The 14,324-nt window shown below is 39.8% G+C and overlaps 1 protein-coding gene across 3 annotated transcripts in view; it reads left to right on the plus strand.

Moving 5' to 3' along the window:
- Nucleotides 1-2,225: 2,225 nt before the first annotated feature.
- Nucleotides 2,226-14,324, plus strand: part of LOC110505776 (neuronal PAS domain-containing protein 3-like) — a 510,145-nt gene continuing 498,046 nt past the window's right edge. For 2 of the 3 annotated variants that reach the window (XM_036963003.1, XM_036963005.1), the window contains exon 1: nucleotides 2,226-3,627. In XM_036963003.1, the coding sequence (XP_036818898.1) occupies nucleotides 3,476-3,627 (152 nt within the window). In that variant the 5' untranslated portion in view covers nucleotides 2,226-3,475. The remainder of the gene's footprint in view (nucleotides 3,628-14,324) is intronic. The other variant, XM_036963004.1, reaches the window with a different exon arrangement.

A 14,324-nucleotide genomic window follows, 5' to 3' on the forward strand; every position in this document is an offset into this window, starting at 1 on the left:
TTAACACCTGCTGTATTCCGTGCATGTGACAATACAACTTGAAACTTATAATACTCTGATCCTTGGTACTCACAAAAGAACGATGAAATTATGATTCTGAGAAGCGTCTTCAATTATCAATTTCTGATGCAAGGCTGAATGATGATCTCTGGAATCACACTGTTAGCCTTCCATATGATAACACACGTTCTGGAGGAGACATTCTTCAACAGTTATCAGATAGACAGTTCACTCTCTCGTTATGGAGGAGACATTCTTCAACCGTGTTATCAGATAGACAGTTGACTCTCTCGTTCTGGAGGAGACATTCTTCAACAGTGTTATCAGATAGACAGTTGACTCTCTCGTTCTGGAGGAGACATTCTTCAACAGTGTTATCAGATAGACAGTTCACTCTCTCGTTCTGGAGGAGACATTCTTCAACAGTGTTATCAGATAGACAGTTGACTCTCTCGCTCTGGAGGAGACATTCTGCAACAGTGTTATCAGATAGACAGTTGACTCTCTCGTTCTGGAGGAGACATTCTTCAACAGTGTTATCAGATAGACATTTGACTCTCTCGTTCTGGAGGAGACATTCTTCAACAGTGTTATCAGATAGACAGTTCACTCTCTCGTTCTGGAGGAGACATTCTTCAACAGTGTTATCAGGTAGACAGTTGACTCTCTCGTTCTGGAGGAGACATTCTTCAACAGTGTTATCAGGTAGACAGTTGACTCTCTCGTTCTGGAGGAGACATTCTTCAACAGTGTTATCAGATAGACAGTTCACTCTCTCGTTCTGGAGGAGACATTCTTCAACAGTGTTATCAGATAGACAGTTGACTCTCTCGTTCTGGAGGAGACATTCTGCAACAGTGTTATCAGATAGACAGTTGACTCTCTCGTTCTGGAGGAGACATTCTTCAACAGTGTTATCAGATAGACAGTTCACTCTCATTCTGGAAGAGACATTATAAAACACTGTCAAGTTCTGATAAGGTAAATGACTCAGAACTACTGTAGAATGCCATGGTAAGATGTCCGCCCCATTCCTTAAGAGGAATGATTATACTTTCTGAAATCAGGTGCAGGATTACCCTAAATGAATACTATTCACAGTTAAATAGCTCAACCTCCTTAGCTACACTGTTATATTCACTGTAAGGCACCTTGTGACTTCAAGTACTTCAACATAGCATTGATTATCATTATTTTCAGAGCAAGGGAGAGAGAAGCAGTTGCACCTGCCCCCGTTCTGTCTCATGTACTTTAGCAAAGAACTGTAGACACATAAATGCAATACAGAGCCCTCCAAATAACTGAGCAGGTAAACAGCAGCAGAGATGGTTCATCTAATTGTATCAGGGGCCTGTAATGTTGGTTTAAAGCCTCCAGTGCAATTCATTTGATTTCATTACAGGGAAAACACAGCAAAAGGTGGCTAGCAGTTTTCTGGACCTCATTCTTGGAGCAGTTTTATTAGAGATGGTTAGAGAACCAATCCAATTTGAAGTCTCAGGTGAAGAGCTTTGGTTGTTTTGTATTGGTGTTGAATCATCTGGATTGGTCTATGTTTAGAGGATCATTTCAGAAGAGTCTGCCATTTTCATATTCTAAAGGTGTAGTTTTAGAGGCAAAATAAAACATGTTTGAGTATAAAAGGACAGAATGCTCCTACTTTAAAGATTAGAATTGTTTTTGCAAAACCTTCCTTAACATGGTATTAACATGTTCATTAAGTATGCTTAGGTTTCTGCCCTTCTGAGGAGAGAACATTGTTATCTAGATAAAATGTATAATGTGTTATGAAACCTTGAGTTGGTTTCCTCTTGAACCCTTCACTTCAAGCAAACATAGACTGAATCTTACAAATTAATATAAAGATGTTTTCATAGGCAAATTGTATGTTATAAAATTCAGTTATATTATATTCTACCTGATCTGTGAGTAATTTGATCCAGTTCGTATTGGCTGCACTGTCTATCAAACACATAACTGTGTCTTGGTGTGAGAGGGTTTGATAGCAGACCTATGTTAATTTGTACTTTACCCGCGTAATGAAAGGGCGTATCAGTTTCAATGGAATCGATTTTAGCTGTCTCGCGGGCTGCAATGGGTTACTGCTCCTGCAGTATCCTTTGCGCGTTCTTGTCATTGTCTTTGATTGGCTGGAATGGTGCTGCGCGCGCTCCGTGGATCGCTTGCGCGAGGCAGTTAATCAGCAGCTGCTGAGGCCAAGTTCATCCGCTCACACGCGCTAGGAATGGCATTGCTACCAGATCAAACAACAACACCGTCTATGGGAACATTCACAAAGACAGCAACAAGCTTATTTACAAATGTTCTGCTGCACATTAGGGCATAGCAAGTTGAGAGAACCTGTTCCGGAGACACCTCACACAAACAACAGCACATAGAGCACCTGTCAAGAGGAGAGGGTTTCAGTCCTTCAAAGAAAGATAAGAAAACATCACACTTCAATTGTTGGAGACAAACTGAACGCTTCAGCGTTATTTGGAAGTTTTTTAAAGCGAATTTTTCACACTAGCCTATCAACACATCTAGGCATCCTTACAAATAGCATCGGTCCTGTTTTGGAAGTGACGCTGTGCCAACAGTAGTGGAGGGCATAAAATACTTTAACTTTTTGCAATCCTCTAATCTAGGTTTAACGATTTGGTCAGCGACCTACTGCCAACTTCTGTATTGCCTATAATGTAAGTGCAAATAGTTATCCATTTCAAAACTTGATCTTGCATGGTTTTGTTCGTAATAACACGTGGATTGGAATGATGCTGTGCGCACGGAGGATGCAAACCGGTCGGAGATTGTGGCTTTAAGCCTTTTATTTTTCTAATCGTCTAAGCATCTTAAAGAGATAACATTTCAGTAAATTCAAAATAAGGTTATTGGTGAGCTTTTTATGACAAGAAACCGGTTCCAAAGAAGCGCCTGAAATGTGTTAATCTGTTTAACTTTTTAAGTAAAAGTTCCTGACCGCCTGTCACTTCTTATATTTAAACTTCTAGATCACCAGTCATCAATAACCCTAATCAATGTTCCACTTTTACATAGAGAACATGCTAAAGTAAATTAATATATCTTATTTCTGAATAGTTCAGTAACATAAGGCTAGACTTTACAATATTTTACGCAAGAATTACGCGTAATGCTGCAATAGCCTATTTGGCACAACATATTCGAAATTTTATCATTCTAGATAAAGAACAATATTCACTGATCTCCACTGTCTCCAACTACAAATCCGTGCGTAGAGGACGCGTTTCCTGCCCCGCACATCACCGGCATCAATGTCATTGTTAACCTCCTGAAAGCTGTGAAAGCTAGAGAAATCAAGACGTAGAATGGCCGATGAGCTGGTAACCATCACTAATAGGATTGTGATGTGACTTGTTTGGCTGGAGGGACGGCTGCTGCTACTCGTTGAAATATCTCCATAGACTCGGTGCGTGTTCAATCTACCAGAGCTGGGATGATCAGAATCTTCCCGGATTTCAGCGTTCAGGTGACAGCGGCAGGTGGAGGAGCCGGGGGAATGCCATCAGGTCACGCCATGGGGAGAGTCCCCGGTACAACTAACGGGAACCCGCAGAACGTCCAGGGGATCACCTCCTATCAACAAAGGTATGTTGACCACTGGGGAAATGTGTTTAGTTTTATTTTATTTCACCCATTCTTTCATTCAGACATGGCCACACAATAATAGATGTATAGAGATGACAGAGATATAGATTGATAGAGATAGAGATATAAGTCACTAAACACTTTGGGTTGGTTTTGGACATGGGTACCACACAGAGGTGTCATGCTCATAGGGGGCACGTGCCCCCTCAGATTTGTCCGGTAAAAAATATATTTGAAAAAAATTACATTTTTAAATAGGTTCCCAATCTTCCAACCTCATAACTAGCTACCAAAAAGACATTTCAGGCTATCAATCAAGTTAGAGTAGCTAGCTCGTGTAACTATCTTAGTTGGCATGCCTGCTGGCAAGGTTGGTAGACTTAAGAAAAGCTAGCAATAACTAAATGTGCTGAATAAGACTCCCATGCCTTTCAATATTTTACCCAGCTTTTAGCAGAGATGCAGAGAAGCATACTTAGTTTCCTGAAAAAAATAACCATCTGTCAGGAGGATACAGACAGCTCAAGAGGTATACTTAGATACGAAGAAAAAAACATATATATATTTTTACATAGAATTAAGCATAATGATTATGGCTCTAGATTGCAGGAAAAAGCTGTTTCAGGTGTTTAAAAAATCCTAAATTCTCCAATTTATGGACAGGGGGCTTAGCCCCCATTCAATAGACTATTTAAAATAGCCAAGTGTTGTTTATGCACCACATTATACATGCAACAGCATGTAAAGTAACTTTCTTACTACATTCCGCAGGTAATCACCAACCCCCAGCCCTGCTCACGTACTTTATTCCCCTTCAGATTTTTGGGGTGCATAACGACCCTGCTACCACATTTATAACATATGGCATTATCAAGTTTCAAATCATGCTATTTATGCGATATAGGCCATATGGATGACAATAATTGGAGTGGGATTAGTTAAAATGGTGATTACCTGCAGAATGTAGTAAGAAAGTTACTTTACATGCTGCTGCATGTATAATGAGGTGCATACAACAACACTTGGCTACACAGTCAACTTATTCTGAAACATGACTTAAAGTAGGCTATCCATGACACCTTCATACCATTCAATAGACTATTTTACAATAAATAATTAGGGTAATCTATAGACCTTCACTGAACATTTTACTTTCTACTTGATCATGCATGGCTATAAAGCCTGTCAAAGATAATTAGGATAATTATGTTATACACCGAGACTTAATGACTGGCAAAAGTTGACACATTGACTTTAGAAACCAATGGTATTTGTGTTTAAATGCTTTTGCAACCCATATTTAAAATCACACGTATTCTAGAGTGACTCATTATATTTTATAAAACATGTTGGGAAACCTATCTTGTTTCAGGTGAAAAATATATAGATTATAGCCTACATCTGCTCTCTGAAAGAGAAATGTTGAACGGAAACTAGTGGCATGACACCTGCTAAAATATAAACATAACATTTTTGGGGGGTTAAAGTAACTGACGATAATCCATAGGAATTTTTTTTAAGGCAAGTTGTATTTTCTTTGATCATATTATATAACAACAAAAAAATGTTTATAGGCTTAGTATTTTCAAACCAACTGTAGTCTATGTGTTCACATTTGGTTATATACAAATTGTATATATATATATATATATATATATATATATATATATATAGTCTAGTCTATCATATATATATATATATATATATATATATATATATATATATATATATATATATATATATTGTAGACTAATTACCATTATGGCAACTCACTGTATGGTTATATCTGCAAAGCATCTGTGGGTTTATTCTAGGCTTCTTACCCTATATCAGCATATTAACTACCTGAAGTTTGTATTTAGCATCTGGTCAACACATTTTGACAAGTCAGTGACCTTGATTGTTCATTGATTGAAGACTAGTTTTGATCTGATGTGACACTCTAATGATAATGAATTTAAATGCAAATGATTGAACAATTAGGCTAATGTGTGGCTAATTCATATGTTATAATACACTAAAATAGCATTTGCTTTTTAGATTAAACTAAAGTGAATCACACACAGATAACTCTTAAATAATAGGCCTATTTAAAACAGATATACAGTAAATGTATGTGGATATCTTTTCATTTCAATTATGAATGTTGGACGTTGTTAATAATATGGGCCTATAGTCCTCATAAAATAAACACTTTTTAAAATCAACTATGAAATTGATACAAGTGGCATGTGTCCACTGTCTAATATATACATATTTGATAATGACAATTCTAATAAAATGTGTTTTATAAACACTTTAGCATTGTAAATAGTCACATCCAATATCTATCTGCAAGACTTATTACTATCAAAAACATTTCCATTTAGCTTAGTGAGAAAACCTCATAGGCCAATGCATAAAACTATAGATGCGTCTTATAGCAGTTACAAAAAGCACAGCCAAGGATATTTGCGTATCGCAACCTGTACAACGGAAAATGACAACTGTCTCCAACTACAACTGAGCGGCGTTGTTGTTCTGGCTGGAGAGAAGATGTTTCCTTTTTCTCATAGAGCGAGCCAGGAAAAGCTGGAAAATGCACAGACAAACAGACTTAGAAAAATCCTTTACGAAGCACCGGAGACAACGCGCTCTTGTGGAAAAATGTAATGAAACGATGTGCATAGAGTAGCCTAGCATTTCCACTGCTACAACCCGAGCCCCATGTATCAGGAGAGCAGCGGGATTTGAGAAGCGCATCCCCCGGTTTCCACTCACTTTTCTTGGCATGCCTTTCGAGCTCGGTCTTGGGGTTTTTTGCTCCTTTTTTCACGCTCATGAACGCCAATACACGGAGACGGGGGCACAGTTGGTCCACATCAGCGCTACAGCTTTGTTTAAATATACCCAGACTACATGAAGCATTGCTGTCAGGCGTCACGGCTTTATGTCAAAATAAATCTGAAGAAAAAAAAAGTAAGAAATCAAATAATTGTAGGAAGATGGCGCCCACCAAGCCTAGCATTCAGCAAGACCCTACAAGAAGAGAACGGTAACGCTTGGAGTGTTCTATTTATATATGTAAACGTTAACGCTTCTCATTAGATGCTATGCGATTTTGAGTGGAGATGTCAGAAGTTTCTATGTTGCCCTTTCCAGCAGGAGTGCGTCTGAGAATTGGGGACCTTGGCGTTCGGGTAACAGGTATAGCCTGGAGAAGGCGTATGTTATACGGAATAGAGGGCACACACACCGTCAGTGCATATCGTCTGTTAGAGCGCTTCCCTGCATTGCAGGCACTTTCGCATTGTTTCTGCTCTAAGCAAGGTTGTTTAGCGTCGTGAAACATGTGCATTCATCGATGACAATGCCGCTGTTTGTTTCTGTGTAGCATGGAAGTGCTGCTTGCTAGGCCAGGCTGTGCTGTTCTGTGTGCATTGGTGAATCACTGCCTGCTGTTTTGCAGCCGGACACCAGTCACTGAAGCTTGTGAGAGATAAATTAGCATACACCAGCAACCAGCTGTTGAGGAACTTTAAATGAAGCGCATGTCGAATCAGACATCACCCAGCATGTAATGGTTGTAGTAGATCTGTTGTAAAGGACAACACTTTGGCTTCAGCAGTCAATTGTATTATATGGTTTAATTTGCATCTGTTGAAAACAAGCAGGTGATTAGATGTAAATTAATAATGGTGTGTTGATACCTGGAGTTGAAAGTGTCTCTTGAAGGCCAGTGGGCAATTGTATTTTCGCAAATAATAGAACAATTCTAATTATGGGATAGCTACATCCTTATGTTGTTTTTCTTCCACAACATCAAACAAATTAGAATTAAGTTTTAGGATCTGAGTTTATTACAGATAATGACAACTTCATAACAGACAGTTTTATATCTATGTGTTATTGAACGCAGTGCTCATGCTTTTATGGAATATAACAAACCAGCTACAATATATCAATGTGTACTGGGATGTAATCTGTTAGGACACGTTCTATCTAACATGCTTGTGTTACATTTGAACAAAGTGAAAACTTGACTTGGACCATTACTGTCAAAACTTGCTATTGTGCATTATTATTATACAATACTCATGTTGTTAATAATCCTAATGAAACATTTACTAACTGTCTGCTCTGAGTAAATGAAGGCCTGCGATTTCACTTTTTCACAATTTCATTCAGCAAGTTTGCAATTGCAGCAGTATCCAGCCAGCTGCAGCAGGGAATGTTTATGCTAAATCAGTCTCTGGTAATCTCTCTAGCAGGAGCATATTTGTGTGCCATTCTGGGTTATATCTGAGAGATAGGAATCTTGAATATGGAATTAATTTAGAGGGGGAAACTTCATAGCCTGTGGATGAGTGCTTTCTTTATCACTGGTCTCCTATTGCCATTCTGCAGAGGTTAATCAGACTGTGATTTGTCATTCTGCTTCACTTGAGAGTTGAACTAAATAACACTTGAGTCTGAGAATTCTGATTGAAGGACTATGTGAATATATTTAATTTAATGCCCCTCTTAATAGCATCCTGATGTTTGCCAGAGTGGGAGGTAGGCTGTTTATAGTCGCTGCTGTCCTCAAGGTGGTGGAATCTGACTAATGCCAGCCTGACTGACTTGGGCAAACAACTTCCCTGTCTGGATTAAGGAGAGGGTGAGAGAGACCCAGAAAACCTGAGCCTACGCCTTCACTATGGTGAATCACTAAAACAATACAGAAATACACTACAGAAAAGAAGGAACAGCACGTCAGAAATCAGCTCAATGTAATTGAAGAATCCATAGAATCTAGCCACTTCTGGGAAAATTGGAAACTCTAAACAAACAAAAACACAAAGTGTTATCTGTTCAAAACGGAGATGTATGAATAAACCACTTCTCCAATCTTTTTGGCTCAAAAACAAAGAACAAACAGCAAAACATATACATGATCAAATACAAATCTATACATGATCAAATACAAATATATTAAACTATTAACTAACTATTAAAGCTATTATCCAGAAACCACTGGATTCTCCAATTACACTGAATGAACAAAATACAAACCCTCCAACCCAAAAAGACCTGTGGGGTTGATGGTATCCTAAATGTAATGATAAAATATACAGACCACAATTTCCAATTGGCTATACTTAAACTCTTTAAAATCATCCTCAGTTCTGGCATATTTCCCAATATTTGAAACAAGGACTGATCACCCCAATCCACAAAAGTGGAGACAAATTTGACCCCAATAACTACCGTGGGATATGCGTCAACAGCAACTTGGGAAAATACTCTGCATTATCATTAACAGCAGACTCGTACATTTCCTCAGCGAAAACAATGTACTGAGCAAATGTCAAATTGGCTTTTTACCAAATGACCGTACGACAGACCACGTATTCACCCTGCACACCCTAATTAACAAACAAACAAACCAAAACAAAGGCAAAGTCTTCTCATGCTTTATTGATTTCAAAAAAGCTTTCGACTCAATTTGGCATGAGGGTCTGCTATACAAATTGATGAAAAGAGGTGTTGGGGGAAAAATATACAACATTATAAAATCGATGTACACAAACAAGTGTGCGGTTAAAATTGGCAAAAAACACACATTTCTTTCCGCAGGGCCAGGGGGTGAGACAGGGATGTAGCTCAAGCCCCACCCTCTTCAACATATATATCAATGAATTGGCGAGGTCACTAGAACCGTCTGAAGCACCCGGCCTCACTAGAATCTGAAGTCAAATGTCTCCTGTTTGCTGATGATCTGATGCTGCTGTCCCCAACCGAGGAGGGCCTACAGCAGCACCTAGATCTTCTGCACAGATTCTGTCAGACCTGGGCCTTGACAGTAAATTTCAGTAAGACAACAATACAAAATCCATCTAGACACCGTTGCCCTAGAGCACACAAAAAACTGTACATACCTCGGGCCTAAACATCATCGCCACATGTAACTTCCACAAAGCTGTGAACGATCTGAGAGACAAGGCAAGAAGGGCCTTCTATGCCATCAAAAGGAACATAACATTTGACATACCAATTAGGATCTAGCTAAAAAATTCTTGAATCAGCTATAGAACCCATTGCTCTTTATGCTTGTGAGATCTGGGGGCTGCTCACCAACCAATAATTCACAAAATGGGACAAACACCAAATTGAGACTTCATGCAAAATTCTGCAAAAATATCCTTCATGTACAACATAAAACACCAAATAATGCATGCAGAGCAGAATTAAGCCAATACCCGCTAATGATCAAAATCAAGAAAAGAGCTTTTAAATTCTACAACCACCTAAAAGGAAGTAATTCCCAATCCTTCCATAAAATTTACCCGGAGAAGAGTCCCCTAAGCAAGCTGGTTCTGGTGCTCTTAGACCCAGCCAAATCATGAAAACAAAAATATAATTACTTGACTCATTGGAAAGTGCAATTTGGCCCCAAACAGAGAGTACACAGTGGCAGAATACCTGACCACTGTGACTGACCCAAAGTTAAGGAAATATTTGACTATGTACATACACAGTGAGCATAGTCTTGTTATTGAAAAAGGCTGCTGAAGGCAGACTCCCATATCTATTGGGTGAAATACCACAGTGTGCAATCACATCAGCAAGATTTGTGACCTGTTGCCACAAGAAATGGGAAACCAGTGAAGAACAAACACCATAGTAAATTCAACTTATATATATGTTTATTTATTTTATTTATGTACTTTAACTATTTGCACATCATTACAACATTGAATGTAGACATATTATGACAATTTTAAATGTCTATATTATTTTGTTACTTTAGCTTGTGTAATGTTTACTGGACATGTTTTATTGTTTATTTCACTTTTGTTTATTATCTATTTAACTTGCTTTGGCAATGTAAACATATGTTTACAAAAGCCCCTTAAATTGAATTGAGAGAGAGAGAGAGAGAGAGAGAGAGAGAGAGAGAGAGAGAGAGAGAGAGAGAGAGAGAGAGAGAGAGAGAGAGAGAGAGAGAGAGAGAGAGAGAGAGAGAGAGAGAGAGAGAGAGAGAGAGAGAGAGAGAGAGAGAGAGAGAGAGAGAGAGAGAGAGAGAGAGAGAGAGAGAGAGAGAGAGAGAGAGAGAGAGAGAGAGAGAGAGAGAGAGAGAGAGAGAGAGAGAGAGAGAGAGAGAGAGAGAGAGAGAGACGGTGTTGGCTTGAGTTCACACACAACAGAGTAACTAACCACACAGTTGGCTTGGTTTCATAAAACAATTCCCCCCTCTGGGCAAACAAAAGTGCTAATTTGTTATATTTCCTGTTCTGTTCACTTCAGAATATTTGCAGAACAGAGTTAAGAATTAGTATAACTAAGATCGCTATAGTCTGTAGAGGTGAGCAACGTGATGGTGTAGTTGCTGTGAAGACAGTGTATTAGGCTATGTTTAGGTAAAAATAATACCACATTCTACTTTGTTTTGATGGAATTATAGAGTGAGCTTGGCATTTTTTGCTTGTGGTCTCAAATATTAAAGCGTTGCATTTTTTTCCTCGCTATTAAATGATTTCAGTACGTAATTATTGTTTACAATGACAGAGGTATATCTTGCTGTGATTTTCACTTGTCGTAAACAACTTGAACCAGGCAGCAATGTACAGACAGTATAGTCTAATGGTATTTTTTTTTACTCTTAAAACCATTTTCACTTGAAATGAAATACTAGATACATATTAGATGAAACTGACAATCTTTTGTGGGAAGGAGTGCTTTGGACCAAAGCAAATGTTCAAGGAAGCAGCCAGTCAGCAAAATACAGTAATGTGTTATTGTCAGAGAACACTGAGAGAGGATATTACATCTCATAGTTACAGCCCGAAGTTTGGATGGACCTTATTAAAAAAATGTACCTGTTCACCGCACAGCCCCCCTTATTGGTTCTTTTCACAACGATGGTGATTGTCAGTGTGTGTTTTTTTTCCCAGTAGCGATGGTAGAGGTAGTGGGGCTTCCTGGGGGATTTTTAGTTTGTTGATAAGGTTTTAAAGGACATACTACTCCAAGATGCTTGAAAGTTAAGTTATGTTCTCTTCCTTTGAAACTCCTCTGAAAATCGAGGAGAGTTACATTTTATCTCTTGATCTCAATGACATTGCCAGCCAATTCTATATTAACTTCAAAAATTATATAGCTAGCCTAACGTTACTGAATTTTAGCTAACACATACATCTATTAACAGGGTTGGCAACACTTCCAGGATTACAAGCTAGCTAGATAGTTACCTTGGAGGTTTCTCTGTCAATCCGATGAGAATCTGAGAAAGATATGTAACTTGTTACTCTGATCTTCAATTTGTGTCTTTGCCGAGCTGCTAAATGAATATAGGGGAAACACTGATGATGGTGCACTAGATAGGGTGTGTTGCTGTAAAACCATGGTACAGAGGACACACTATCCAATCCTCTCGGTTGGATGTTGCACTGTAAGAGAACAGAGGTGTATAACCCATTATAACTGTGTTTATTTCTCTCAATTAGGATGGATTACCTGTGTGTGTTTCCCTCTCTGGCTGCACACATGTCGTCGTCGGCACTCTGATGCGATGCAAGTGGTCTGTTGATTACCGTTGTTCTCCTCCTCTTTTCTCCTCTGTGCGTGTATGTGTGTGTGTGTGTCCGCCACTGCACTGTTACTGTCAAGGTCAGAGTATGGAGCGAGAGAGACCTAAAGAGTATGCATCCTGGGCATAAGGTGTAATAATGTTGCAGCCATGGAGTTGTACTAAAGCTATTTCTGCATTAAAGTACAACAAGGCTTGTCTAGAGAGAGAGATGTTGCTTGTGTTTTACTACCCGTTTCATGATGCTGCTCACCTTACACTACTTGATCATATTGTATTTTTCTTGCTGTGTAGATTTCAGGCGTGGTTGGCTGGCTGCCGTTTGTACCATCTATAGATTGCAGCAACTGTATAGTAGTAGTAGACGGCTCAGAGCTCAGAGAAAAGCACCGCTGAGGACAATTCTCTCTGCTTATCCATTCCTAGTACTATAAATATGTAACAGATGTGTTATAACACCCTTATTAATGATCTCAGTGATATTTATCCAACATAGCTATTCTCACACATGTACAGTGAGTAGTGCACTATTATATATAGCTCTGTTTACGTGCTCATACCCTTTTATTGCTCCCTGGAAATTCCATGGCAATGCACAGTCAGGCACACTGAAATTGCATAGTGTATTTGAATAGAATGGCTGTGCTATATCCACTCTCTCTCCCACCTCACCTCACTATACTGGAGGGAAAGGAATCACTACAGGTCTGCTGACGAGGCAGCTTTCTCAGGTGCCTGTCCTTCAGCACCTAGCTAGTTCAATTACCAAGTAGGATTGTTTAGATAGACAAGGACTCGCTCCCTCACTCGCTCCCTCTCTCTCGCTCTCTCTGTCTCTCTCGCTCTCTCTCTATCTCTCTCTCTCTGTCTCTCTGTCTCTCTCTCTCTCTCTCTCTCTCTCTCTCTCTCTCTCTCTCTCCCTCTCTCTCTCTCTCTCTCTCTCTCTCTCTCTCTCTCTCTCTCTGTCTCTCTCTCTCTCTCTCTCTCTCACTCTCTCTCTCTCTCTCTCTCTCTCTCTCTCTCTTTTGTCCTCCATCTATTTGTAAGAGAATGACTGTTCCGTCCTGTCCTCCCTGCTGGTTTCCTTTGGGGAAAAACCATTCTCTGTATTCATCACAATCACTAAGCAGCGGCTTGACATACAATATTTAATGCTTTGTTTACACACCAAAGTCACGACTTTGAATATTCGCAGGTGACTTGGAAATTGCCAGAGAGCGTAGGCACGGCACACTGCTATCGTTTAATGCCCGTCCTCAGCAGAGAAGAGACCTGCGTTTAGTGTCTGTGCTTCCAGACAGATGTTGAGCATGTTGATTTCCATCTGGTGCTTTAAGTAATGCTCTTTTCTAAAGCTACCAGCAAAACCTGCCCTCTACTCACGCTCTGATTTGATTTGATTTGATTTCACAGTCTACCGCTGTAAACCTACTCTCCTAACCTACATCTCATCATACTGTAGTAGTCTACAAATGGGAAATTGTATCTCAAATTTTCCTCTGTGTGCTACTGCAGAATCTCTTCTTCTCTTCCTCTTTCCTCCTCAATGATGGCCAGATTTGTAACCGACGCTTTGAACAATAATGTGTCCAGACGTCTCCATGCCACAACGTTGATCTGTTGGAGCAACTTACGGACATTAAGCCCCGATAATTTTCTCCCCTGATCGTCCCCGTCTCCCCGGCTCTGACCACAGGCACCTGCAGGGCTCTCCTTGATGATCAAGGGACTGTAAAATTGCGATTGATTATTCAGTTAAGCGTGAGAGAGGCAGAGCAGGGGGTAGGAACCCAACCAGGTTAACTGCCCTAGCTCAGTCTGCTGATATAGTTCCAATGACATGTTACAGACCTTGACCTGGAATAAAGGGATTCCTCCTATGGGGAATCGCTGGGTAGCTGGGTAGCTGGGTAGCCGGGTAGCCTACCCAACCTGTCTGTCTGTTCGTCAGTCTATCTGTCTTGTGAAGTAGCAGTAACCCCTGGCCTAGTCTCGCGAAACCTTACATCAAAATCACGTTGCTGTCAAGCCTTTTTTGGAAGCCTGGTTCTCGACGAAGGTTACCCCTGGTCAACCACTCCCACAAAGGAGCTGTGGATCTGTAGATATTCCTAGTGAAACATTCCTTAAGGAGAAGGCCCTGTGC

The sequence above is a fragment of the Oncorhynchus mykiss genome, chromosome 25, assembly GCF_013265735.2.
Source record: "Oncorhynchus mykiss isolate Arlee chromosome 25, USDA_OmykA_1.1, whole genome shotgun sequence".
Taxonomy (NCBI): domain Eukaryota; kingdom Metazoa; phylum Chordata; class Actinopteri; order Salmoniformes; family Salmonidae; genus Oncorhynchus; species Oncorhynchus mykiss.